This window comes from Galeopterus variegatus, unplaced genomic scaffold, assembly GCF_000696425.1.
Source record: "Galeopterus variegatus unplaced genomic scaffold, G_variegatus-3.0.2 Scaffold1322, whole genome shotgun sequence".
NCBI lineage: Eukaryota > Metazoa > Chordata > Mammalia > Dermoptera > Cynocephalidae > Galeopterus > Galeopterus variegatus.
Genome location: NW_007727433.1, coordinates 325577 through 350633, shown reverse-complemented (window position 1 = coordinate 350633; position 25057 = coordinate 325577). Strand labels below are relative to the sequence as shown.

Genomic DNA, 25057 nt, shown 5'->3' with positions numbered 1-25057 from the left:
CATAATTCAGTCCACTATGGCTGCTTCCCTCAAACCTCATGAACCAGCCCCTGCTGGCTTTAGGCGTCTTCAATCTTCTCATCTCAGCCTTCTTAGAACTACCTTGGGATTAGGCTTTGGCTCAAGGGAGTGCTGTGGCTGGACGGATCTTTCACTTAGACCACTAGAGCTTCCTCCACGTCGGCAGCGAGGTTGTTGCATTCTCGTCACTGTGTGTTCACTGGACTGGAGCTTTTGGTTTCTTCAGGAGCTGCTGTGCACTCAGGACATGCCGTTTGGTGCAAGAGGCCCAGCTTTCGGCCTGTCCCAGCTTTCGGCCTGCCCGGGCTTCCTACAGACCTTCCTTTGTAAGCCGAATCATTTCAAGCTTTCGATTTAAAGTGAGAGATGTCGACTCTTCCTTTCTCTTGACTACTTGGAGGCCACTGTGGGATTTTTAACTAACCTAATTTTAACGCTGTGTCTCAGAGAACAGGGAGGACCAAGGTGAGAGAGGCAGGGGAGTGGCCGGCTGGCAGAGCAGTCAGAACGCATGGCAATTGTCCCTTAAGCTTGCTGTCTTGTGTGGGCGCTGTACATGGTGCCCGAAAGCGGTTGCCTAGTATCCGACATCAGGGAACGCTGACCACAGGTCACCCTAACAGATGCAGTGACTGGAAAAGTGTGGAATACTGTGAGAATCCCCAAAATGTGACACAGAGACATGAAGTGGGCACTGCTGTTGGACAGACGGCCCTGGGAGACTCGCTTGAGGCTGGGCAGTCACTGTCCTTCAATCTAGTAAAAAGGCAATGTCTGCAGAGCGCGATAGCGGAGTGTGGCGCAGCGGCATATGCCTGTGTTCAAAATAGATTCCGAGGCAACGTGACCCTATAAGACGTCACTGCCACCTGGACGGAGCCCAAGGTCAGTGGAGACCCCCAGGGCTCAGAGGCGCCTCTGTCGGCTCCCTGCTCTACCACAGCCCGCCCGGACCCCATTCTGTCTGAAATGGATTCAGGAACAACATGGGTTTTTTTGTAAATGTCAAATTGGTGAACTCTGGCCTGGGTGGGGCGGGGATTTGCCCTCTCAGACTATGCTGGCTTCTCCCAGGTGTGCCCCGCCCCCAGCTGTGCCCGCCAACCTGGACTTTCTTCCAAGCCCCCAGCCCCTCTATTCCCAGCCTTATGTCACGCGTTGAGTCCACTTTAGCACTGGCCCTCCTGTTGTTAGTAAAAGCTGCGACTCCCGGGAAGGCCCATTGATTTCTGTAGCCCTGGGTGGGCTGCAGACAGAGGGTGCTGGTGAGGACAGGGCTCTTCCAGGGGTCTGAAGACCATCCTGTGGCCACACTTGGTGGGCTTCATCCCGATCTGTGCTCGGTTGGTTTGGTGAAGCCAGAGGCTTCCTTCTTCTTGTGCCTCTCCCTGTCTCAGGTGCCAGGGCCCCCTTGCTCCCTGCAGCCTGAGCCTCTTGGCCAGGGTGTGATGTGGTGGGTGGGTCCCCAGAGCCCGGAGGGGTGGCTCTTTACCTGCAGTCACAGCTCTGTCAGTGGTTGTCAGGTTTTCTTGGTGGCGCCTGTGTACCAGTTCCGGCTGGGTCAGGCCCAAACAGGTGACCTGATGCAAAGGATGCAGCACTTCTTCCTCAACCCCAGCACACCGTGCGCCTGCTGGAGGCAGGCCCCAGGTAGGCAGACAGTCCACCTCTTTGGGGATGATGGGCTTTGTGGCACATGAGGAATGTCCCTCAGCCAATGGCAGCAGCATACCTGCCCTGCCTGGCCATCCACGTTGGCCCAGGTCCCTACTAGGGGAGGAGGTTTGCTGGCCTTGGAGGGAGTGAGATCTCGCTGGTCCTCCCTGCGCACCCTCCCTTGGGTCCATGGCAGGGTCTTGTGGTGTGGGTGAATGGCACCCAGGGAAGCACCACATGACACCTGGCCTCGCACTTCTGGCTCCAGAGCACTTTGTCTAGCAGCTTGGCCTGGCCTGGGCATGGGAGCGGGTCCATGGGCTCTGAGGGTTCCCAGCAGTGGCGTGGCTCTGCTGGTGCGTGCGGGATGTCTCCTCCAGAGTGCTGGAATTTCCCCCCAGGCCCTGCCGTCCTGGACAGGGAGCTCTGTGGCTGGGCGACGCAGAAGGTCTGGAAGCGATTGCGGCCGCCCCGTGTTTACAGGCTGCTCCTCAGATCCCACACGAGGGAATCTGGAGGGAATCTGATCCGTCTGCTGCTTCCTCTGGGAGGAGCTGCACATCAGAGCTGGCTGGCGTTTGATGTCATGCTGCTCCTGCCTCGCTTTGTCCCTGTTTGCGATTTGCCCCAGGGAAGGCCTGCAAGAAGGGACCCTGATCAAGGTGTGGGCCTGGCCACCATGTGCTGTGTGATAAGCCAGCTGCCTGACTGCACGCGCTCTCACTGAGTCTCCCTTCTCTGCCTGCAGATCTTGTTTGCTTGGAATGTGTCCTCCTTGACCAAGGTGTCCCCCTCCTCTGTCCGGGCTTCAGTGGGAAGAGCCACGTGGGCCTGGCCTTGTGCCCAGGGCCTCTGCTGTGGCACATTTTGGGTCTTGTGTTTTCCTGAGCCAATACTCCAGCCCTTTGGGGAGAGGATAGATGGGACAGCTGCTGTTGGGCAGATTGTGGAAGGGAGCCCAGCAGGTGATGTGGCTCCACGTGGCGAGAGTGGATGCTGGCCCTGCACATGGAGGCCACACCCTCCATGGGCCAGAAGCCTTCTCCCAGGAGAGGGCACCGAGCCTGAGGAGAGCACGGGGGATCCAGGCCCACGTGAGCTTCAGGCGTGTTCATGATGGAGGCTCTGTGTGTGTGCGTGTGTGACTGTGTGTGTGCATGTGCACGTGTGTGCCCTTGCATGTCTCCTGCACACTGTCCCCTCACCCCTTGGCCTGCCTGTCCTGGGTGCTGCTGCAGGCTTCCCAGCCCAGCTTCAGCCAGTGCCCTGCGTCGGGTCACCACCTCTGTGCCTCCGTCTCCCCAGTCTAGCCACGCCCTGTGATGCTGTACAGGGGCCCCAGGTCTGGAATGTGCTTATATCCTGTGCCACTTCACGTCCTTAGTTTCACTTTCTTTTTGGGTGAAGGTTGTCATCTTGGGGTCCCTCCAGAACCCCCTGGGAACTTGACACTGCCCTGCCTGATCTGATCATGCTTCAGGAGGTGGTGCCACCATCATCCGCTGTGTCTAGGCACAGGGAGGACAGACCGTGGTCTGAGGTCATACAGCTAGGACATTGCAGGGAGCAGACCCAGCCCCTGGGGACACTGAGCTGGGTGGGCATAGGCGATGGGCTGTGATTCCAACATGCAGCGTGGGTCAGGAACTGAAGTTCTGACCCATCTGGAGACCACTGCTCTCCATCCCTGTATCCCCCTCGACCTGGGCAGAGGAGATGGCATATGGCAGTGCTCCTGGCCTTGGGGACCTGGGCTTCTGTCCTAAGAGTCCAGTTAATGGATTTGAGCCCTGAGCTGGTCCTGCTGGTTTTGAGGTCGGCGACCCTCTAGATGATGGCTTCAGATGAAAGCCCCCACAGACCATTACAAAGCTGAGCGCAGGTGCAGTTGGCAGCATGCCACACCTGGAATGCAGTGTGGGCTGCTTGTCCGCTGTCCCATGTGGCCATGTGGCTGAGCCTGGAGGCTGGAGGCAGGGCAGGAGGACCCCCCAGGATGCCTGCTGATGGCTGAGGCCCTTTGGGGGGGGGCTGCGCCCAGCAGGTGGCCACCTTCTGGTGATTGTGGGCATAAGAGTGGGCTTGGGGGGCTTGGTCAGGCTGAGATGTCTGTGCTGAGAACTATGGCCCCAGGCCTGGGCTGCTGTCCTGGGCAGGGTGCCCTGGGTCCCCAGCAGTCTCTGACGTCTTCTTTCCTCTCCTTGCAGGGAGTGTCTGCAGCGGCCAGACGAGGTGATCCCGGTCTGCGTGTACATGAGGGATGAGGTAGGTGACTGGCCCAGCCCCACCCCGCTCCCTCCCGGTCGCCACTTTCCAGCCTGGAAAATCCACACTCCCTCACCGGCTTCAGAGCAGTGGCCGGGAGACTCGGGCTCCTGGAAGCGTGATGTGCTTCATGGAAAGGGCAGAGCGTCAGCTCCACTGGAGCCCAGCCACGCTGCCCGGCTGCTCCTGAAACCTCCCTCGGCGCCCTGTTTGTTTTTTCAGCTTCTCTCAAAGCCCAAGAGTCACAAAAGTGGTTTCATTTTTATAAATATTTGCTTTGCTCCATGTTTTGATCTTTTCTAAAACCGCGTTCAGCGTGGCAGGCAGAGCCTGTGTGCCAGCCCTGCCTGCCACGATGGGGGCCCTCCAAGTGCGTGGTCCTCTGACCTCACAGGGGCTCTTTGTTTCGGCCCTGGCTGAGCGCCCTTTGCTAGCCTTGGGGGCACTGTCCCTGAGGGGCCCCTGGGTGGGCCCTGGTGTGGATGGGCACGCTCTCTACTTATCCCCTGTCGGAGGTCCCCTGTGCCAGGGCTGTGAGGGGCGGGGGCTGCAGGGCTGTGGGTGGGAGGGACCAAGGAGGGCATTCAGGTCAGCATCTGGCCACTAGGGCCTCGGGGACCCAGGCCTGGCCATCGGTGCTTAGGCTTCTCCTCTGGCTTTTGTGCTGTGCCTGTGGGCAGGTCCAGCCCCAGGGGGACTACCACCCCTTGCTCAGAGTCGGCTCAGGAGACCCGAGCTGAGTGTCAGCAGTGGCTGTGCATGGGAAGGCCGGGAGGACGTTGCAAGGTTCCCAAGGCAACACCGGCCACAAGGGCCACTCTGTGACTCCAGATCAGGAGAGGGTGGGGGGACTGGTGGCTGCTGCCTGGCAGGGTGTGGCGTGAGCGTGGTTGCCCTGGTCAGGCTGCAGCATCCACCAACCAGGTGTTCTGATTCGGGGACCCACCTGACTCAGGCTTTGAAGAGTGCTTGAGGCCAGCTTGCCTCAGCCCACTGGAGAGGGGTGGGCTCCCTGTGCTTAGGCTCCGGGGCCCACTGGGGCCTGGGGGGCACCCTCTGAGCTGAGATGACTCTGACCCAGGGACAAGCCTACTCCCTGTGTCTGGGCTCAGTCTGCCTGGCCACCCTGTGGCCTCCATGTCCCCAGCATTGTTTCTCGTCCACGCCTCCCTCCCTGCCTCTGTGGTCTCCCATGCTCACTGCTGCAGTGGACTCTGAGGGACTGGGAGGGGCCTGGGGGTGCAGATGGGGAAGTGGCCCGGTGGCAGGCCAATGCTGGTTGGGGTGGATGTGGCCTGGTGTTTGGGGAGCAAACCAGGCAGTGGTGGTCAGCATGGGGGCCTTTGGGGGCACCTCTGTACAGCCTCCCATGGTGGTCAGTTCTCTGCCCCCACCCCGCCAAGAAGAGCAGGTGGTGGAGCTGTCCCATGAGTCTCCAGCCTCTGTCCCTGAGCGTGTTCCAGCCCCTCCACGTCAGCCTTGGCAGGGCGTCTGAGCTGCAGAACGACCTGCCCCAGCCTCACGTGGGCGTGGTGTGTGGCTGAGGGGCTGGGCTCAGTCAGGGAGACAGATGGTAAATGGGCTTCAGCCATCTGCAGGCCAGGCTGAAGCTGGGCCTTATGAAGGTCGACTAGCAGGGAAGGATGTGGGGTGTGAGCAGGACAGAGGCCAACAGGGGGCATGGGACACAGTGGTGGAAGGTGGAGGGGCCGCCGGGGAGCCCGTGGTTCCGGTTGGTGCCCAGGCAGGGGGAGGTGAGCTTGGCTGGGGGATGGGGACACTGGGTGGCGAGAAGGTGCCTGGCCAGAGTGGGGGGCTTCCTTGCCGCCTGCTTGGCAGGGTTGCCGGGGCTCGTGGTTCCAGGTGGAGCGCCCACCTGTTCTGTTGGCTTTTCCTGCAGGTGACCGGCGGGGCCGCCCTGCGGAGCACAACACTGCAGTCGCTGGGCCTCACCGGGGGCAGTGCCACCATCAGGTAGGGTCCACGCAGCTGTGGCTTTGGAGCTCTGTTTGGTTAGCAAAGGCAGCCTTGAAGGGAAGGAAAAAGAAGGGAAGGAAAAAGACTAGTGAAAAAGCAGAGAAGAAAATGTGTCCCCAGGGTCTGCACCTGGCCTCAGGCCTGTGTCCCAGCAGAGGCTCAGCTCGTGGGGTGGGAGGTGGTGGGGAGCCTGCTCTCTGTAGCGGCTGCAGCTGCCCTGGCCCCAGGGCCATGCCTCAGGCCTCCTTTCTCCTCCCCGTAGAGGTGGAGTGGACTTAGGAAGGGGGCTGTGTGGTGTTGTCCAGAGTGGGGGCCACTGCAAGGAGCTTCACTGTCTTTCTGGGCTCCCGCTCAGGTTTGTCATGAAGCGGTGTGACTCCGTGGGCAAGCAGGAGCCTGGGGTCCCCAGGAGCAGAACCCCAGGAAGCCCGACCTCCTCTGTGTCTGCTGGCCAGGCGGCCGGCAGCACTCTGCTTCCCTTGAACTCAGGGGAGCTCAGCAGGGGTGACCTGAGCCACCGGGGTGACGCAGGCACCTTGGGCAGCGGCCACGTGGACGGCCTGGGCCCAAAGCCGGAGGACACTCAGGCGAAGCCGAGTGCAGAGTCCACCCCTGCCCCCTTTGTTCCTTTCTCTGGTGGCGGCCAGCGACTGGGGGGCCCGTCGGGGTCCGGGAGGCCTCTGATAACACCTTCAGCCAATCTGCCAAAGCCCTTCTCCAGCCCTGGAGGCCCCTCCAAGCCAAAGAAGTCAAAGCCGGGCCAGGAGCCACCGCTGGAGCCAGAGCCGGAGCTGGAGCCAGAGCCAGAGCCGGTAAGGGGCCTGTGGGCCTTGGGGCTTGGGGGAGTCCTTTCTCCTGACCGTGGAAGTTCTCATCAGTTGCTGGGAGGAGAGGGCAGTGTCCATTGGGCTGCTCGTCCAGGGTGACATCTGGTACACTGTCCTTTCTTTTGTGATGGCTTTCTTGAGGTGATGCTTGCTACCTGCAGCGCACCCAATGCGAGGGCGCACACGTGTTTTATCCCTTCTGAATCCGTCTCTGAGCTCCTGTGGTGGGAGCTGCCCCTGGCCTGTGTGTCGCTGGGTCTTGTGTTCCTGTTTTCATGGTGACGCCCTCACCCCACTTCTCTGACCAGCACTGACCCTGGGGATGGGAGGGGCCCCTTGTTTGGGAACACGCTGAGTAGGCAGATCGCGGGTTGGGGTGCAGTCAAGGATCACACTTCAGGTGGCCGCCTTATGTGCCCTGCTGGCTCCCCAGGTCATATCAGCATGATCGCACCCATCTTACCTCCCACCATCGATGGCCGTCAGTCCCTGAGGGCTGTGTCTGGTCCTTTGCGGGTCAGGCCGCAGCACAGCTCCTGAGGGAGCGTGTGGCACAGGCCACCCCCGGCCTGTCCCAGTTTTCTACTCAGAGCCTCTCCGGGACTCGTTCCAGTTGAGTTTTCAAAGCTTCTGCTGGCTTCTTTGGAAGTTGCAGTGTGGTTGACATCCTCACTGGAAGACATAGCTTGGACTCAGCCCTGGTGTGGTGCTTGGGGGTCCTTGGGGGTCCCTCTGGTGACAATTCCTTCAGAAACGCTCACAGGACCCTGCCCACCCCATATGTGCAAAGGCTTCGTTGCGGATTTTCCCAGAACATTTCTCGGGGTCTTGGAATGTCTTGGACTCTTCTCCTCCTTGGGCTTCTTCCCTGAGAGGCTCCAGGTCTGCCTCCCAGAGTCCAGCTAAGCAGGGCGCTGCTCGGCAGGACCTTCGAGCCCGCGGCTCTGGCTCCAGGCTGGAGAGCGTCCCTCGCTCCAGCCAGTGGTCGCTCGCAGTCAGCACTTGTGCTGGGGCCGAGAGGGGGGTGTCGTGTGTCTTTTGTTCAGCAGACATTCGCTACTTGTCGTTAGGGACACCAGTGGTGTCGTTAGGGACCAGACTGTCCTGAGAGGTCTTGCTGTGGGGCCAGCCTGGGCCACGCGTCCTCACCTGCGTGTCACTGCCTCACCTGCACGTTCTCACCTGCCTCTGTCCTTTCGCTCCAGCCAGGGCGGCTGTGTTCTTACTGGTGCGAGTTACGCTGCAGGCCCAGTTATGGTTTTATTTGATAAAAAGGATTCTACTGACAAAAAAACATTCCCAGGTGGAGGGTAGCCATTGGAAGATTCTTAAGGGGCATGACATAAAAAGTTTGTTAGAAAGATTTTGCAGTGGAGACAGAAGGTTGTCCATGTGAGGGACTAACCAGAGTGGTGGCCCTCGGGGTGGGGGTGTCAGTGAGGAAGGACGGGCTGGGTCTCTCCATGAAGGACAGCGCAGTCTGAAGTGGCTCGCAGCCACTGGTGGGGATCCCAGCCAGGCCCCCTCACGCTGTGGCTCCTGGGATGGTGTGCAGTGACCGCAGGGGTGCGGGCAGGGTATGTTAGAACAAACACCTGGTGCATGGGATTCGCCATTGACGGTTGGGGGACATCTACAGTGTGTCCACATGGGAATAGCCAAGGTCACAATTCCGGTGTGTCTGGAGCCTGCCTGGGTATGTCCTGCCACACACTTAAGCGGGTGGAGGATCAGGTCACCTGCCTGTCCTGTGGTGGGTGCAGTCCTCATGTCCAGCCCCAAGCCAGGGTCCTGCCTGACCACTCATGATGCCCCGAGCTGTCCCTGGAGTGTCCTGTTGTGTGGACAAGTTAGTGAGGAGGGGGGTGATGGGGTGGTGCCTCCTCCCCTTTGGGGACCCTGCTGACTTCTGCGTGGGTAGTGTTTGGGCCGGCATGAAGCCCCCAGGCTCCTTGGCCAGAGTCAGAGGCCGAAGGTAGACCCAAGTGGTTGGGGTGAGCTGGGGCTGTGCCTCCTGGGGACCCCTGGGTTGGAGGGGTGCAGGGTGGCTGTCTCTGTCCCCTGTGGTCCGTGCCTATGGGGGTGCCTGGCTTATTCTGCCCCGGGGGTAGTTGCTCTCCCGGGGACAGGGTCCCAGCGCAGCCCCAAGTGCTGATCCCGGCCCCCAGTCAGGAAGGGTCCCTGGGGAGGGTGTGTGCGTGCCTCTGCCCCTGCCCCCCGAGCCTTTGATCTGGAGCATCCTGCCGCCTGCCTCGCGCCTCCTGTCACTGACAGCCGCACCCCCGGAGCCGGGCCACATGCGGCTGCTTTGTGTCCCTTTTCAGTCTTGGGGGAGGGGAGGGAACAAAACAGAACTTTTTGGGGAACTTCAAAGGTACACTTTAGTAATCAAAGAGAGTTTCCAAGTTTCCCATTAACGTTTTGCCTGTGTGTGGTTTTTGGATTTAAATAAAGAGTCAGAAGAAAGAGACAGGATAAAATATAGGCAGGTCCTCGGCGGAGGCCCAGGGATGGTTCACAGACCCGGGCGGTTCCTGCCTTTGATGTCAGACATTAATTATTAGAAGGTAGTTTTACTGGCGATCAGAACCGGGCGCGGAGAGGCTGGGGCTGCCCGGCGCCCCCTGGCCCTGTCCTTTGAAGTCCCTCCGCCCGCCCAGGGGGCCGCCCTGCAGCTCTGTGCTGGGCCGGGTGCCCCCCCCCACGCCCGCAGCCTCCCCAGCAGCTGGCACGAGGGCCGTCCCTGATCAAAGGCCCCCGTCCGCCTGGGCAGGGCTGGTGGCGGCTGTCCTGCCTGCTCCTCCCCCTTGCGGGGGTGATCTCACTCCCAGAGGTGGGACCCGGGGCTCCCTCAGCACCCCGCGCCTCCACGCTCACGGCAGCCAGGCTTCTGCCCTGTGCTCCTGGGGCTGACAGGCCTGCGTGGTGCGGGTGGGGGGCGGACGCTGCCCGTGACGGCTGCTCCGTGCTGTGGGGTTGAGGTGTATGGCAGGTGGTTGTGCGACGCTTAGCGAGATGTCCCCACCTGGGACCCACGTGCTGGGCAGTGCAGCTGCCTCTGTCCCCAGGCGGCAGGCATCCTTGAGGCACTGGAGGCCGAGCCGTGTGGTTGGGGACCCTTTGGCCCCCTGCCTCTCTCTTCCCAGCCTGGGGGCTCCTGCCCATGCCATCTCCCATATGCCAGCCCAGGCTGTGGCCGGCTAGCCCTGTCCCTGCTGGGCCCAGTGGCTGTTCGTGGACAATCCCTGGACTTTGAGGGCCTGGCCCAGCTGTCCCAAAAGGCGCAGGCTGTGGCCTTAATTAGAATGTCCACTGAGGGTTGCTGGCAGATGGGCCGGCAGCTTTGCAGGTGGCCGGCCGAGTCTCAGCCATGCTTGTTTCTCAGCAAGTGGCGCGGGGCTGGGGGCTGGTGCTCACTGTGGGGGAGAATGGGGCATGCAGGGGCCCTGCACCCCAAGGCGGGAGTCGCCTCCTGCTGAGCGAGCGCCCTGGGCCCCACCTGGCTCGGGCCCCCACCCTGTTTGGGCCTGAGGAGCGCTCTGTGCCACAGTGTTCCAGGGACTTAATCTGGCATGTGTCCCATCCTACCGTGGCTTGCAGACCTGCTGTGTGTCCTTTCCGGGCTCCCCAGGGCAGCTGCTGGCCTCCGCCAGGCCCTGGGGATGAGGAGGCCCCACGGTACAGCCTGCCGTGACCCAGGTCACTACTTCGGGGGGTTCATGTGCCTCGCCCACGACGATGCACGCCTGGCCATGCAGGAAGGCGCTCAGCTCTGGAATGTGCTCCTGTGGCGACTGTGGCCCAGGGCCTGGCAGCCTTGTTCTTAAAAAACTTTCCTCATTTCTTTATGACGTAAGTAATTCATGGTCGTGGTGGAGAAATTGGACAGTTCAGAGAAGCCAAAAGAAAAACAGAAAACCTGTCTCAGCACCCAGACTGGACCGCTGCTGATACCCGTTAACATGAAGCTTCCAGACCTCGTCCCTGGTGTCTCCATGTGCACAGGCTGTGGGGCGTTCGTGTGCTGGGTGGCACCGTCCTGGGTCAGCACATGCATCTGTGGCAATCATTCCTCCCCTGTCAGCGTTGTGTAAATTGTCCCTGCTCACTTGCGGTCCCGCCCTCATCCCGTTAGGCCGAGTTCTCGCGCTTCCTCTTGTAGCTCCGTCAGGTCATCAGCGATCCTGAAGCTGAGCCTCTCCCCCTGCTGCCTCCTGCTTTAAGGCCTAGGGTGGGCCCTGGTTCTTGGGAACATGTGGCTTCAGGAGCTGGGCTGTGTTGAGGTGTCCCCTCGCTACCTGGGGGCCTGTGTCTTGAGGACAGGAAATGTGTGTGGCTGTCAGGTGGAGGCTGTGGGTTGACCACCTCGAGTCCAGCCTCCAGAGGTGCAATGACTACATTGCTGGCCCAGGGTGTCCCCAGCCAGTGCAGCTGAGGGGGACCAGGTGGGGGGGGAGCGTCTCCTTTGGTTGAAGGTGCGGACATGAGGCCTCTTCAGGACAGCATCCCAGCATCAGGCCTGCCTGTTCCAGCCTCCTCCTGGGCCATGTGGCTGCCCACTGGCGGGCAGGCCCAGGATGTCTGTGTCGCTATGCAGACTGCCCAGGCCTGGGTGAGACGCTGCTCCTCTGGGTGGGACTCGAGGCCTGAGCCTCTGCCTGGAGCCGGTGGGAGGGCAGAGGGTCGTGCTGGAGGCCGCCCTGCCCTGTGCTCTGGGGGTGGACTTGGCAGCCTCTTTGGAGACGGCCCCCTGCGGCCTCGCACGGGCTCCTGCTGTGCTGTCTGGGGCCTCTGGTGGTGTCCACATGTTTGGAGGCGGCGAGGCTCTGTGAGGGACCGGGGGGCTTGGCCTCAAGGAGAAACGCTTCCCTTCCCTCCCACCAAAACCATCGGCAGAGGAGGGCCTGGGAGAGGAGGTAGGAGGGAGGAAGCAGACCTCACGGGAAGCTGGGAAAGCTGGGGTCAGGGCACCCCACCTAGGTTTTACATGCTTTATCCACGTGTCATCAGTCCTGGAAGATTGCTGTCAAGAAAAGGAAGTTGCTTCTGCCGTGAGTGGGACCTTTGTGTGTCCAGCAGGTCCTTCAGCCATGTGTGTGAGCCCCCACCCCACCCCCTCCACGTCTCGCCCTTTCCTCCCCTCGGACCTCCCTGCAGGGCCCTGCAGAGGTGGAACAGCCTCTGTCTACCCTGGGGCTGAGCGTCCCCCGCAGTGGGTGCCCCTTCTGCCTCTTGGGGCTCTCGGTCTCTCCTCAGTGCCTCCCCTGTGCTGGCTCTGGGTGGGTTGGCGGTCGGGTGCGTGGAGTTTGCAGAGAGCTGGGAGGCTCCCACCTTGGCCTGCTGGGCCCTCTTGGTCTCTCTAGCCCACCTCACCTTCTTTCCACTTTCTGGATTTGGTTTTGGCCTGTGTGACCCTCAGGGGAGGCTGTGGCCTGGGAGTCTCTGCCACGGTCCCGTGTTTGCAGGAAACAAGACAAGACCCCCCTGGCCGGGGCTTATGCAAGAGGGGCTTTCTCCTGAAGGATAGGTCTCGCACAGCCCATGGGCAGCAGAGGGGCCGGGCACTCTATGCCTAGTTTCCTCATCTGTCGGGTGGCAGTGACAATGCACCTTGCCCTGGGGGCTCATTTTGGGGATTCAGGAGGCCCCCATGTGCTGGACTCTGGCCGTGTCCCCGAGATGTCCCACTGCTGCCCGCTGCTCCTCTGGCTGCAGTGTCTGGGGCTCTAGGGGAGGAACTGAGCCTCTGGCTCTTACTGGCATAAAGGGGTGGACTGGGAAGATGGGGGTCCTGGGGCTGAGTCTCTGGAGACTGACCACATTCAGGAGCCTAAGCCCTGAGTCTGGGAGGTGGAAGGCCAGCCAGGCCCTGTGACCCTGAGGTCTCGGCAAAGGCGTCATTGTGTGGGGGCTCCTTGGAGGCCTCTGGAGCCGTGTGGGAGATGTGGCCACGAAGGCCAGTTGTCAGCAGCACTCAGCCCTTCTCGAAGAGCCCAGGCACTCCCACAGGGACCCGTGGTCTGCCGCCACTGCAGGGCTCAGGCCCAGGCCTCTTCAGGTCAGCTCTGAGAGATCAACTCCTCCCTGGCCAGACTCCCCGGCGGGTCACAGAGCTGCTGACTGTTACCTCTGCTGGAGAAAGCAGTTTGTGAGATTATGAGGTTTCAGGGAGCCTGAGGGCAGCGAATGCTCTGGAAATGTTGCATGTTCTTCTAGAGCAGGCCTGGCCCCCTGTCAGGCAGAGCAGAACCTATAGGACCAGCACTGAGTGATGGGGTGGGGTGATGGGGCTGCCGGGAGTTATGGTAACGTGAAATGCTCAATGTTGGGAGCATGTGGCCTTGACTTAGGCTCAGCAGGGCAGAGGTGGCACTGGGTCCTGACTTGCTGTCCTTTGTTGGAGCAGGCCCGCTGTTTCCTTGTGCTTCTGTGCACGTGTGCCCTGTGGACGGGCAGGTCCTGGGAGGAGCACAGCAGAGGCCCCACCTGAGAGGCAAAGCTCACCCAGCCTCTGGAAGGCTCTGTGCTTGTCCTCGGCCACCAAGCATGCTGGGTGAAGGCAGCCCGAGCACTGGCCCTGAGCTTAGGGGCTTCCTGGGGCTTGATGAGGCCCTGGGGGACACCTGCCAGGCCGCATCTGGGGAAACCCACCACAGCTCTGACCCCATGGTGGGGGTGCTCAGCTCTCTGGTTTCCCTGGCACTGGCCCTGCTGCAGTAGCCTTTCCAGTTTGGACTGTTTGAAGGGATGACAGGGCAGCCCTAGTGGTCTTTCTCTCCAAAACTTTAACCTGAATCTCAGCACAAGGAACAGATGAGCCAGACAAGACCAGACAGTGGACATCCTGCTGATGCAGGCCTGTGTTGGGTGAGTGGGGAGCACAGCAGAGGCTGGGCATGGTCCCCAGTGAGACAACCTCATGTGAGAAAGGCTGTCTAGCTACTTAGGGATAGCAGAGACGTTTCCAGTTAGCTCTATGTGACGCTGCTGGGCTCCCAATGGGGACAGGCCCTCATTCCCAGCAGGTGCTGCTGGGCTCCTGGGGGTTGGTGACTCCTGCAGTTGTCTCTCAAGTGAGCAGGAAGTGTGCATGCACCTGTGGACATGTGCACGTGTGTGTGCCTGTGTGTGTATATGTTCGTGTGTGCTTATGGGCTGTGTGTACGTGTGCGTGTGCATGCCTGTGTGTGTGTGTGTGCATGAGTGTGCCCTTGTGCTGTGTGTGCACCTGTGTGCGTGTGGTGCTTGCATGCTGTGTGTGTGCATGTGTGCCTGTATGTGCATGTGCATGTGCTTGTGTGCTCTATGCATGTGCGTGGTTGCATGCTGTGTACACGTACATGTCTGTGTGCTTGCGTGCCTGTGTGCATGCATATGTGGGCTTGTGTGCTGTGTGCATGTGTGTGTGCTTGTGTGCTCTATGCATGTGCGTGGTTGCATGCTGTGTACACGTACATGTCTGTGTGCTTGTGTGCCTTTGTGCATGCATATATGGGCTTGTGTGCTGTGTGCATGTGTGTGTGTCTGTGTGCTTGTATATCTATGCGTGTGTGTGCCATGTGTGCATGTGTGTGCATGTACACCTGTGATAGAGAATGAAGTAAGATGTCACCATCTGTGTGAGGCCTGTGCACTGTTGCGTCTGCCAGCGTTTCCGTGGAGTTGAAATCTTTCAAGACAGAACACTGGGGCAGGGAAAGGTGACAGTGTGGGCCGGTTCTCACCCCAGCCCCTCCTTCCCCTCTTGCCCCTGTGCTGGGGTCTCCAGGACGGCTCACCCTTAGCATCATTTTGGCCAGAAGGGCTACAGGACCAGATCCTTTCTTATCTCTTGGGCACCAGCTGGGAGGCGGTTTCTGGACACGAGCAGGTCCTAGAAGCCCCTCACATCTCTGTGCTGGGGTCTCCAGGACGGCTCACCCTTAGCATCATTTTGGCCAGAAGGGCTACAGGATCAGATCCTTTCTTATCTCTTGGGCACCAGCTGGGAGGCGGTTTCTGGACACGAGCAGGTCCTAGAAGCCCCTCACATCTTCTTCCCTGACCGACGCTAGGATGTGGCTGTGGGCAGGTGTGTGCCAGGGCGTCCCTCCCGTGTCGTCGGGTTTGGCTCTCCCTCACAGCTGTCACCGTGTACCTTCTCTTTTCCTAATGACATCTCATCTGCAGATCTCTGTTCTTTCTCCAAAGACATCTCTGTAAACTCACCTCGGGTGGGAGCCCCACATAATACCTGTCGATGCTGACACAGCTGGAGTTGAGGGCCAGACTGCTGGGCAGAGCATCCCAAGTAAACAGGGCCAGCCGTGTCTCAGAGCGGCTCTGCCCGGCCTCCCCAGTACCCTGAGGCCACTGTGCTGAGGTCCCGCGGTCAGCACCTCCACCCTCATCTCTGTGATGGAAATGAGCTCTCCTGGGGAAGGTTCCAGAGCTAAGCTGATGGGTGTTTGAAGCATTTTGACTCATGGTGTGTCCTCTGGCTTCTCCCTTAGTCGTTTGGCGGCAAAGTGATATTTCCTACCAGGCCAGCCACAGACATCGTCTGTTCTCGCAGGAGACTCTGGTCCGGGCCCTTCTGGTGGTACTTTCTCAGCTTCAGCTTCCCCCAGCCGGCTCTGGTGGCAGCAAGCTCTTGCTGTCCCTTCCAGGCCCACGAGGCTGCTCCGAATCGGGCTTCTCTGCCCAGGGTGTGGACATGCCAGTTACCCACCGTCCTCCCTGGTGACTCCCAGCTGTGCCCAGGAGAGCCCAGGGTGGCCGCACACTCCTTGGGCCTGGCTTTGCTGGCCTCTGTCCTCTCTGCGTGGCGTGTCTGGGGGACAGGGACCTGTCTGGGTGGTCAGGCTCCGTGTGATGCCGTCCACTGCCCATCACCCACAGCGTGGATTCTTGGGGTGACACGTGTGCCAGGGCCTGCTCCTTAACTCGGTTTTGCTCCTGGATGCCTGAGCCTGCATCCGTGTCAGGATCCCCACCTGCCCCTGCCTGGCCTGGCCGCTGGTGGACACAGCAGCTCCTGGCTTGGGGCACATTCAAATTCTGCCCTCACCCTCCCCTGGGATCCCAGGCGAACTCGCAGCCCTCTGGAATGCGGGCACTGTGGCCGTGGGGGGCAGCCTGGCGCCTGGCATCTTGTTATAAAAAGCTCTGGTGCAGACCGCCCTGGCGGCTGCAGGGTGGTTGTGGCTTGGTCAGCCACCTGTGGGCCCCACTGCCCCGGCCTCAGCCAGCCCTTCCTGGCCTGTGTGACACGACGATGCCTGAGACCAGAGCCAAAGAGCCACGTGATGAGACGTGATGAGACTTGTGCTCGGTGTACTACAGGGACCTGTTGTCCATGGACAGTCAGGCCTCAAGAGCAGGGGCAGCCCTGGAGACATCTGGGACAGGTGTATGGCGTGGCCAGGCTGTCCCAGTGTGATGTGTCTGGTCCCCAAACTCTGGGCAGAGCCAGCCAGTCTAGGTCCAGAAGGACATCCCCAGGGCGATGGGGCTGTGGCTTGGCCAGGCTGAGGGAGGGGAGGGATGGAGGTGGTGGTTCCAGAGCCTGCCGAGCCTGGGCCCAGGTGCCGGAGGAGCAGGAGGTGAAGGTGAGGGTGGGTTCTTGGGGCCACCTGCCTCCCTTGGTGGCTTTGGCTGTTTAGTGTGAGGGAGGATAGGACCGAGTGTGGGCCCTATGGCCCAGCTAGGCACCCAGTCTGGCCTTGCCCTACCCGGTGGCCTCAGCACCAAGGAGGTGTTGTCCCACCCCTAACACCACACGGACTGAACTTGCTGAAATTACCCACCCGGAGCACCGCAGTGGGGTGGGCCCTGCCTTGTAATTTCATTGCCGTTGATGCCAATTAGGAGAGACACTTTCTCTTCCCGTGTCCCCAGGGTGGGCAGAGGGAGGGGCTGGCTTGCTCCCTGGGGGCAGGGAGAGGTGGAGTCAGCCTGGCTTGGGGCTGCGGCCAAGAGGGCAGCGGGGACAGTCAGGGTAGCTGGGCTGGGGTTTTTGCCAACACTCTAATTTGGTGGCTGTCACTGCCCCACCCCCTTTCTATGGAGCCCCTGACGTGGCATAGCTGGGGCACTCTGCTACCAGGTTGGTTCCCTGCTCTCAGGGTACCCCAACTGAGGCAGGTGTGCATGGCAGCTGCCCATGCTGCAACTTGCCTCTCCCCAAGGCCTCAGCAGTGACTGGTGCCCACCTGGCCCAAGCCGGACTTAGGGGCCCTGCTGGAGAGCGAGGGTTGGTAAACTGGTAGGCAGTGACGGAGGGAATCCAGCCCTGGACAGGCGCGGTCTGGGGTGGGATCCCGCAGCCTGCCGTCCCAAGCCCTGCCCTCAAGGCCTTACCTCGGCCCTGTGCGGCAGGTGGGCTAGGGGAGGGCGTGAGCTCTGCTCGGGGGCCTCACAGAGCTGAGATCCCCCCCGCCCTGAGCCTGCTGTCAGCCAAGGCCTCTGCCCCCAGCCCCTGGACCGAGACCCTGTGGTGTGCCACCCTGACCTGGAGGAGCTGCTCCAGGCCTGGCCAGCAGAGCTGCCTGATGAGTTCTTTGAGGTGACCGTGGATGACGTAAGAAGACGCTTGGCCCAGCTCAAGAGTGAGCGGTGGGTGCCCCTCCCCCGCTGTCTCCTGGCTTTATCCCCCACGTCTGTCTCTGTGTGTCATATCTCTCAGCGGCATGGACCCATACCCTCAGCAGCACACGGGCCCAGGTAGGGGCTCCTGGGGTTCAGGTGAGAAACACGGAATCCACTCACGGGGGCCTCCACCGCCTCTCCCCACAGGAAGCGCCTGGAAGAAGCCCCGCTGGTGACCAGGGCCCTCAGGGAGGCCCAGCTGAAGGAGAAGCTGGAGCGCTACCCGAAGGTTTGCGGGTGGGGGTGTGAGGCGTGGCTCGGAGCCGGGGCTCCTGCGGCTCCCACACGGGGACACGGCACCTGCAGCCTGGGTCTGTCGGTCACCCAATTACTCTCCCCCTCGCACTTTACGTTGAGAGTTTTAAACAGCAAACCTGAGAGCAGGCGACAGTGTGCATGCGCGGGCACTTGGCTGTCCCCACCCAGCCTGTCGCACTGTGTCCAAGGCCGCAGCTCTGGCAAGGTGCATGGGGGGACAGCCAGGCCAGGGCGCAGCTGCCACTTCCACCCGCCCAGTGCTGGTGTCTGTGCCCGGGTGGGGGCCAGGTGCTGGGGCCACCCTGCCAACTGCTGTGCTGTCCCGGCCTAGGTGGCCCTGAGGGTCCTGTTCCCCGACCGCCACATCCTGCAAGGCTTCTTCCGCCCCAGTGAGACAGGTAGGTGCCCTGCTGGGTGTCTAGGGATGGGGCCACTGAGCTCCTCCTGGTTCCATCCTTATCGGCTGCAGGACTGTGGCCACCTGGCCGTTAGGCTCTGGGGGGACAGGGCGGTTGCAGGCTGCTGTCGTCTCCAAGGGGTACTGAGGGCTCTGAATTGCAGAGTGTTTGGTGGGGCCTGGCATGGGCACTGGCTATTGCTCCAGGTGCTCAGTCCAAGCTCAGGGCAGCTTGGGCTCCTGGGTGCTCACATGCACTCACTTGTTTTGGGCATGGGTGGACCCAGGGCCTCCGTACCCTCCAGATGAAGCTCACCTCGGAGACAGGCAGCCATGCTGCCAAGGTCAGTGTGGGGTCCTCAGTGACTCATACCCAAGATAGCTGGGGCAGTGGGGAGGGCGAGAGGCAGGGGGGACGCTCGGGGCCTGGCCAGGCACAGGGCTGACGGCAGGTGGGCCTCCTGCAGCAGGGCAGGGATCCAGTAGCAACCTGCATGGTGGTTCAGGCAGGCTGAGCATCGGGATGTCATGGAAGGAACAGGGTTGAATTCCCACCCTGGGGCTTGGCTTGGCTGAGAGGCTAGGAGCAGCGTCCCGGTACCTGTGCCCGAGGCTGGCGGCGAGTTCCCCGGCCTGGCTTTGTGGTGTCCGGGTGGGTGGGACTTGGGCAGTGGCATTCAGGAGGGCTGGAGGCAGGCCCATGAGCGGGTCTGCTCATTGTCCCCTCTGCAGTGGGGGACCTGCGAGACTTTGTGAGGAGCCACCTGGAGAACCCGGACCTGCCCTTTCACCTGTGTGAGTTCTGGCTTGAGATATGCAGGGGCCGGGTGGACTGGGGCGAGCGGCTCGCGTCCACGGGAGGGCGGCTGGGTGGTGAGGTAGGCCACCGGCCCACGGGCCATGCGGGGTGGGGTCCCCTGCGGGTGGGTCGCCCATCTGGCCCCACGCCAGGACTTTTGCAGAGGTAGTGGAGGTGACGGAGGGCTGTGATCTGAGGGGCTCTAGAGAAATGCCCCCCACCCTCAGGCCTGTCTTCCCATGGGTTGTGGACGAGGGGTGACGCCCTTCTTAACAGATGCCACCTTCTCCCCGCAGTCATCGCTCCTCCAAAAACAGTCCTGGACGACCACACGCTGACCCTCTTTCAGGTACCGCTGCTGCGGGGCGCTGCTGGGGCGGGGGCCGGGGAAGGAGTGGCCCGGCAGCCGCTGCGGATAATGAAGCCCTTTAGAGCAGTGAGCGTGGAGGGAGCCGCGGCCTCCGAGGTGGTTTCCGACAGCGCCTTCCTCCTCCTCCGCTTCCTGCCCGGCCCCGGGTGGGCTGGGCCTGGCTGGCTGGCCGTCCTGAGCTGGGGCCGCCGGGAGGTCCTGGCCCCTGGGCTGCAGGGCCAAGGGCTGGGGCGACACCGGCTCCCCGCCCAGCGTCTGGGTGAGGAAGGGGCCCACCAGAGCCCTTGAAGAGGCGGCCGCCCGCACGTGAGGGGCTGTGGCCCGGCCTGCTTCCCTGCCGGTTCCTCCTGGGCCCCGCCTGGACCCTGGCTGGCGTCTGCTGGGAATGCCACGGCCCCCCGCTAGCTGGCCGCCTCTGCCTGTCCCTCCCGCCGGCCGCCGAGAGCCCCCGAGGGTGAGGCGCGCTTGATCCCGTGCCCTGCGGGGCCGCCTTCCAGAGCCAGGAGGAATGAATGTCCTGTCCCTCTGCCCCCAGGGGGAGCAGCCCGGGGCCGCCCCAGCCCCTGGGGCCTGATGTTTCCTCTTCAAAGTCTCTTCAGATATTTTAATTAACAACAGAGGCGGGCCCTTTCTTAAGTGGCCAGCAGGCCTTGGCAGAGGTCTGGGTCGGGGCGCCGGGCGCCGCTGGGGCTACCACTTCGGGGCGATGGGGCAAGGCTGTGGGGAGGGACGTGGGCAGGGACAGTCACCCCTGACCCAGGGCTGCCGTCTCGGTCCCCAGAGCCCCCGTTCGTTGGGCCTCTCTCCTGTCTGCCCCCCGTCCCTCCCCCGCTGTCCAGCCTCTTGATAAACATTGAGTTTGGAAGATGCTTCAGGATGGTGGCCCCCATCCCAACACCCACAGAGCCCTGGGGTGTCGCCATCAGCCCGCGTGCTGCCTGATTCCTGGTGACACTGCCCCACCACAGCAGCCGTCTCCTGTCATCTGTCAGCTTGGCTCCAGCCGCAGGGCCTCGCGCGGGATGGCGTCCCTGCCCGCCTGCCCGCCCGCGATCAGAGGGCTGGCAGGGCTGAGGGAAGGAAGCCAGCCTGCCTCCCTCCGGCAGGCGAGCAGGCGGCGGGTGCGGAAGCCGCCAGCTTTTATGTCTCTGGCAGGGCCGCGCTCTGGCTGCCGGCTGCCTGGGGTCTGTCCGGGGCGGCCCTGCTCCATAGACTGACAGCACCGGGTGTGTGGGGGGACAGCAGCCCAGCTGTCCCTTGTGGCCATTGGCCCAGGAGGGTGAGGGTTTTCCAGGAGGGCTGGGGGGAGTCAGGAGTGAGGACAGGGAGTGGGAGAATGCGGGAAGCAGTTGCTGGGAGCAAAGTCCCCAGCCCCACTTTTTAATTTTTTTTTAAAAGGTGACCGGTAAGGGGATCTTAACCCTTTGACTTGGTGTTGTCAGCACCACGCTCAGCCCAGTGAGTGAACCGGCCATCCCTATATATGGGATCCGAACCCGGGGCCTTGGTGTTATCAGCACCGCACTCTCCCGAGTGAGCCGGCCCCCCAGCCCCACTTCAGACCTCCTTCCTGGGCCTGAGCCCCAGGACTCCCGGCCCCGTCTCAGCCCCTGCCATTGAGTTGCCCAGGGACGTGGCATAATCCTTAGCAGGCCCTTGACACTGCCTGTGGTCTCCAGGGATCCCCTCAATATGAGCTCTGTCTGTCGATCCCACTGGAGGGACATCAAGGCCCAGCCTGGGGGGAGGCCGGGCCCTGGCTCAGGCGCCGCTCACATGGCCTGCAGGGCCCCAGGCCCCCGACAGGCTGGAGAGGTCCACCTTCTCCTGACTCCCGGTGTTTTCCAGTGGCTGGAATCAGCTCTGGCCCGCCTCTGTCTTGCTGCCCCAGACCCGTGGTCCTCGGGGCCGAGGGGGTGGATTGCAGTACTGGCCAGGTCTCTGCCTGTGCTGGCTGTCAGGTAGGGCTGGACGAGGGCCTGGAGTGCTGCCGGTGCTCAGCCCCAGCCATGGAATGGAGCGGTCCACGAGGCGTAAGCCAGTGCCGAGGGCAGGCAGGGAAGCCTGGGGAACCCTGCTGTTGGGGGAGGGGTCCTCCTTCAAGGCCTCAGGTGGTTCTGCAGACCCCAGACTGGGCCCTACTGGGTGCCCTGTCTCCAAGTCTGGAGCAGAGAAAGAGGAGAGGGGCAGAGGTGGGCCCACAGACAGGCGTGCCAGCAGGACTGAGCACCGCCCAGGTCCTTCCCGCACACCCCAGCCTGGACCAGGTGAGCTTTGGCTCTGGTGCAGTGCATCAGCCTGTGAGGGGCCGGTGAGCCTGGGCGCGTGTCCCCTGCCCTTGTGATGCACAGCCGCTCAGCACAGGGAGGAGGCCCTGGCCGCAGGCCGTCCCCTTCCCCCGGTGGGTCTGTCCCTGGCCACACCTGGAGTCTTGGAGATGGGGAGGTGGGAGGCAGCTCAGGGGCTGTTAGGTCCTGGGGCTGAGGAGGAGGCAGCAGCCCAGCTCTTGGGGTACGACTGAGGAGGTTGGCAGTTCCTGATCCTGAAGAGAGCGGGTGCCTCCCCCTCTCCAGGGGCCCGCCTGGCAGGACAATCTCGTCTTTTCAGCCAGAGGGGCTGGCCCCCGGGCTCTTTCCCAGGGGTGCTACCCGCCCCCCAGTTTGTGGCTCTTCCTGCTCCGCCAAGATGGAGGCTCCTTGGCCTGCGCACTTGTCCCCCTCCTCGCCCTAGCCACGCCCAGCTGGGCCAGTTTCCTTCTGCTCCCATCTGGGGCTGTGCTGTGCTGGGGAAGCCCCATCTGGGTCAGCAGGGTGGGTTTCTGCTAAGGGCTCTAAGCCCTGTGTCCTCAGGTGGTCGTTCCTGTGTGTGTCTGCGTCCCAGTCTCCTCCCCTTGTGAGAGGACACCAGTCATATTGGATGAGGGCCCACTCTAGCAATCTCATTTCACTTTACCTTAATGGCCTCTTTAAACACCCTGTCTCCAACTGTCATAGACCCCCGAACAACGTGGGTGTGAACTGCGGGTCCACTTACACACAGGTTCTTTTCAACCAGCCAAGGGTTAAAAATAGTGTTATCAGGGGCCGGCCTGGTGGCGCACTGCTACAGTGCTGCTTGGGAGCGGCGCTCCCGCCGAGGGTTCGGATCCCACATACAGACCGGTTCCTGCTCACTGGCTGAGCGAGGTGCGGGCGCAACACCGAGGGTTGCGATCCCGTTGCCGGTCACGAAAAAAGACAAAAAGGAAAAAAAAAATAGTGTTATCAGGATGGGGAACCCGCGGGTATGGAGGGCCGACTGCAAGACTGGAGTGTCAGTGGTCTGGGTATGCCTGGGGGTCCTGGAAGCAACCTCCCATGGATGCGGAGGGACAAGTGCAGAGTGACAGTCTGTGGTCCTGGTGTTGGCACTTCCACGTGGATTCTGGAGGACACAGATCCTGACAGCCTCCCTGCGTTGTGCTGCTGCAAGGATTGCCCCCTGCTGTGGCACAGGCCCTTGCTGCCTGGCTGCCTCACCTGGCCGGTGTATTGCTGCCCCTGCAGGCCCTAGAGCACCTGCTCAGCCCCCCTTGTGGGTCCCTCCTCTGCCCACTGCAGGCAGCAGACCTCTTCCCAGCGCTGCTGATCTGTTCATCCTCCAGGCTTCTCTGGGACTGATGGGATCTGTTCCTCCTGCACACTGGGCCTTGCCTCTGTCTCCACCTCCAGAACATGGCCAGTGCTGCCATGGGGCCATGTGGAAGGCAGGGCAGCTGCTGCCGCCGCACCCTCCACAGGGCGTCCGGTACTCCCCTCAGTGGGCTGACACCATGGCGACGGCCCGCCAGGCCCCTCCCCTGGCCGCTTTTCCCCAGAGGTTGGCTGGGTCGCAGCGGCTGTTCATGCTGGAAATGTAGATGAGGGGCAGGAGCTGGGTGGGACGGGCAAGGTGCCCTGGAGAGGGCAATGATGTCACAGGTGTGCTAGAGAGTAGGCTGAACTTGGGGTCCCACTGTGCTGGACGGTGGCTGGGGAGGGGTGGTTCCTAGTCCTCAGGCTGTGCCCGGGAGTATGGAACAGAGGCAGGGCAGCCCTGGTATCTGGGGTTCAGGTCTTCCTCTTGTCTGCAGCAGGTGCTGTGCGGGGCTGGCCCAAAACTTCCATCATCCTCAGGCCTATCCTCAGAGATCCCTCCCCAGGTTCTGCTCAGGACTGGGCGGGGGTCCATGACCTGCTTGCCCCATCTTACCCTAGCCCAGGCCCTGGGGTGTGTTGGAGAAGGATGGAGTGGGGCAGCTCTATCCATCTGGCTCCCAGCAAGGCTGCACAGTGGGCCACAGTGGCACTTGGACCCTGGCAGAGGGAGCTGTCTGTGGGGGTAAGAGGAGGAGGTGGTGTGGGACTTGGGAGGCTTGTTTCCTGGGCCCATCCAGAGGCCTAGCCTCACCCAAACTGGTGAGCCTCGGTGCCACCTGGTCTGCTGACCCTCCTGTTTCTTTCTCCAAGTGAAGGGGACTACCCCCCTGTCCAGCCAAGTGCTCCCTGCGCAGTGGTGCAGGCTGAACACAGGGTGTCCTTCTACCCTCCCCTAGTGCTCCCAAGCCCACTTGCCCCTCTCTGCACTTCCCCTGCAGTGCAGGTGAGGGGTCCTGGCCTGTGGGGGTTGTGAGAACACCTGGTGCTGCTGGGCCACTAGCCCCTTTGAATAGCTTCCGGGGGGGGCCCCCTGGCCCAGCAGTGGGCTGGGCACAGATGGGAGCCACCAGCCTCCTGCACAACAGTGCTGACTGTGCTTCTGATGAGTGCCAGGGTCGGGCTGCAGCACATGCGTGAGTCTGGGCAAGGTCTCGTGAAATGGGAACACACATTTCCGGTGGTTGGAGAGTGCCCTGGGCGGGTAGGCCAGGCCAAGGCTGTAACTTGGGGGCCAGAGTCAGGTCCAGCCATGCTGAGCTGCCCAGAAAGGTTCCGGCACTGTCCTCCCCAGGCCCCATTCCTGACTCCCTAGGCTGCTGCGCCCCTTTCCACCCCCAGGCTCTCCTTTTCTCACTTTGATCCTGGGCTGTCAAAGCTTAGCGGCCCTGTTTGTGTCTTGGCTTCTGGCTGGAGGCTGAGGATTCAGAGTTTCTGGGCCTGGCCTTTGAAGCTTCCTCTTGTTAATCTTTCAACATTGACATCCCCAGACCCCTAACCCCCTCCCAGAAGCCTGTGGCACTCCCGGCAGCCTGGGGCTGCATGGGGAGAGGAAACAACGCCTTCAGTCCACAGCTGCAGCCCCTTCCCTGAGGGTCAGGAGCGCAGAAGCCAGAGAGGAGGGCAGGAGGATCGGGTCCCATCTGCAGCCGACGACACTGCACCTGGTCCAGTTTCCCTGTGGCGGCGGCGGCGGCGGCGGCAGCGGGGGGTGGGGGTGGGGGGTGGAGGCAAGCGGCCCTGTCCTTGCCCTGTCCTCACCTGTGCCTGAGCCAATGGGGCCAGTCCTTGAGCAGAAGCCCTGCAACCCCCACTTTGGATGGGCGAGGCTCAGGACAGACCCAGTTCCCAGACCCTCAGCGTGTGAAGTGAGGACCCCAGTGTGGCACCCCTCCCTCTGGCTGGCGGCGGGCTCTCCCCTACCAGGCTTAGGCCTGAGTGCCCAGTTGGGAACTGGAGGGTGGGCTTTTCCCCAGTAGTGATGGGCTCTGGGGTCTTGGCTGGTGGGCTATCCAGGGCAGTTTCTCTCAGCCCGGGACCCTCCCCTGAAGCCCTGGCTGATAGCCTGGGCTGCCATCTGCTCCCCCTCCCGCAGCATTCGGGCACGAAGGAGACCCCTAGCCCACAGGCGCCCCAACCTGGTTCTTTGGGTGACACGAGGTGGGGGGATGGTTGGGAGGCGCC

The 25057-nt window shown here is 62.1% G+C and overlaps 1 protein-coding gene across 2 annotated transcripts in view; it reads left to right on the top strand.

Annotated features, from left to right (window-relative positions):
- ASPSCR1 (alveolar soft part sarcoma chromosome region, candidate 1) overlaps positions 1 to 25057 on the top strand; it is a 38382-nt gene that overhangs the window by 12046 nt on the left and 1279 nt on the right. For both annotated transcript variants that reach the window (XM_008576282.1, XM_008576283.1), the window contains exons 4-11: positions 3885 to 3942; positions 5843 to 5916; positions 6275 to 6731; positions 17203 to 17342; positions 17523 to 17604; positions 17965 to 18031; positions 18763 to 18825; positions 19126 to 19178. In XM_008576282.1, the coding sequence (XP_008574504.1) occupies positions 3885 to 3942; positions 5843 to 5916; positions 6275 to 6731; positions 17203 to 17342; positions 17523 to 17604; positions 17965 to 18031; positions 18763 to 18825; positions 19126 to 19178 (994 nt within the window). The remainder of the gene's footprint in view (positions 1 to 3884; positions 3943 to 5842; positions 5917 to 6274; positions 6732 to 17202; positions 17343 to 17522; positions 17605 to 17964; positions 18032 to 18762; positions 18826 to 19125; positions 19179 to 25057) is intronic.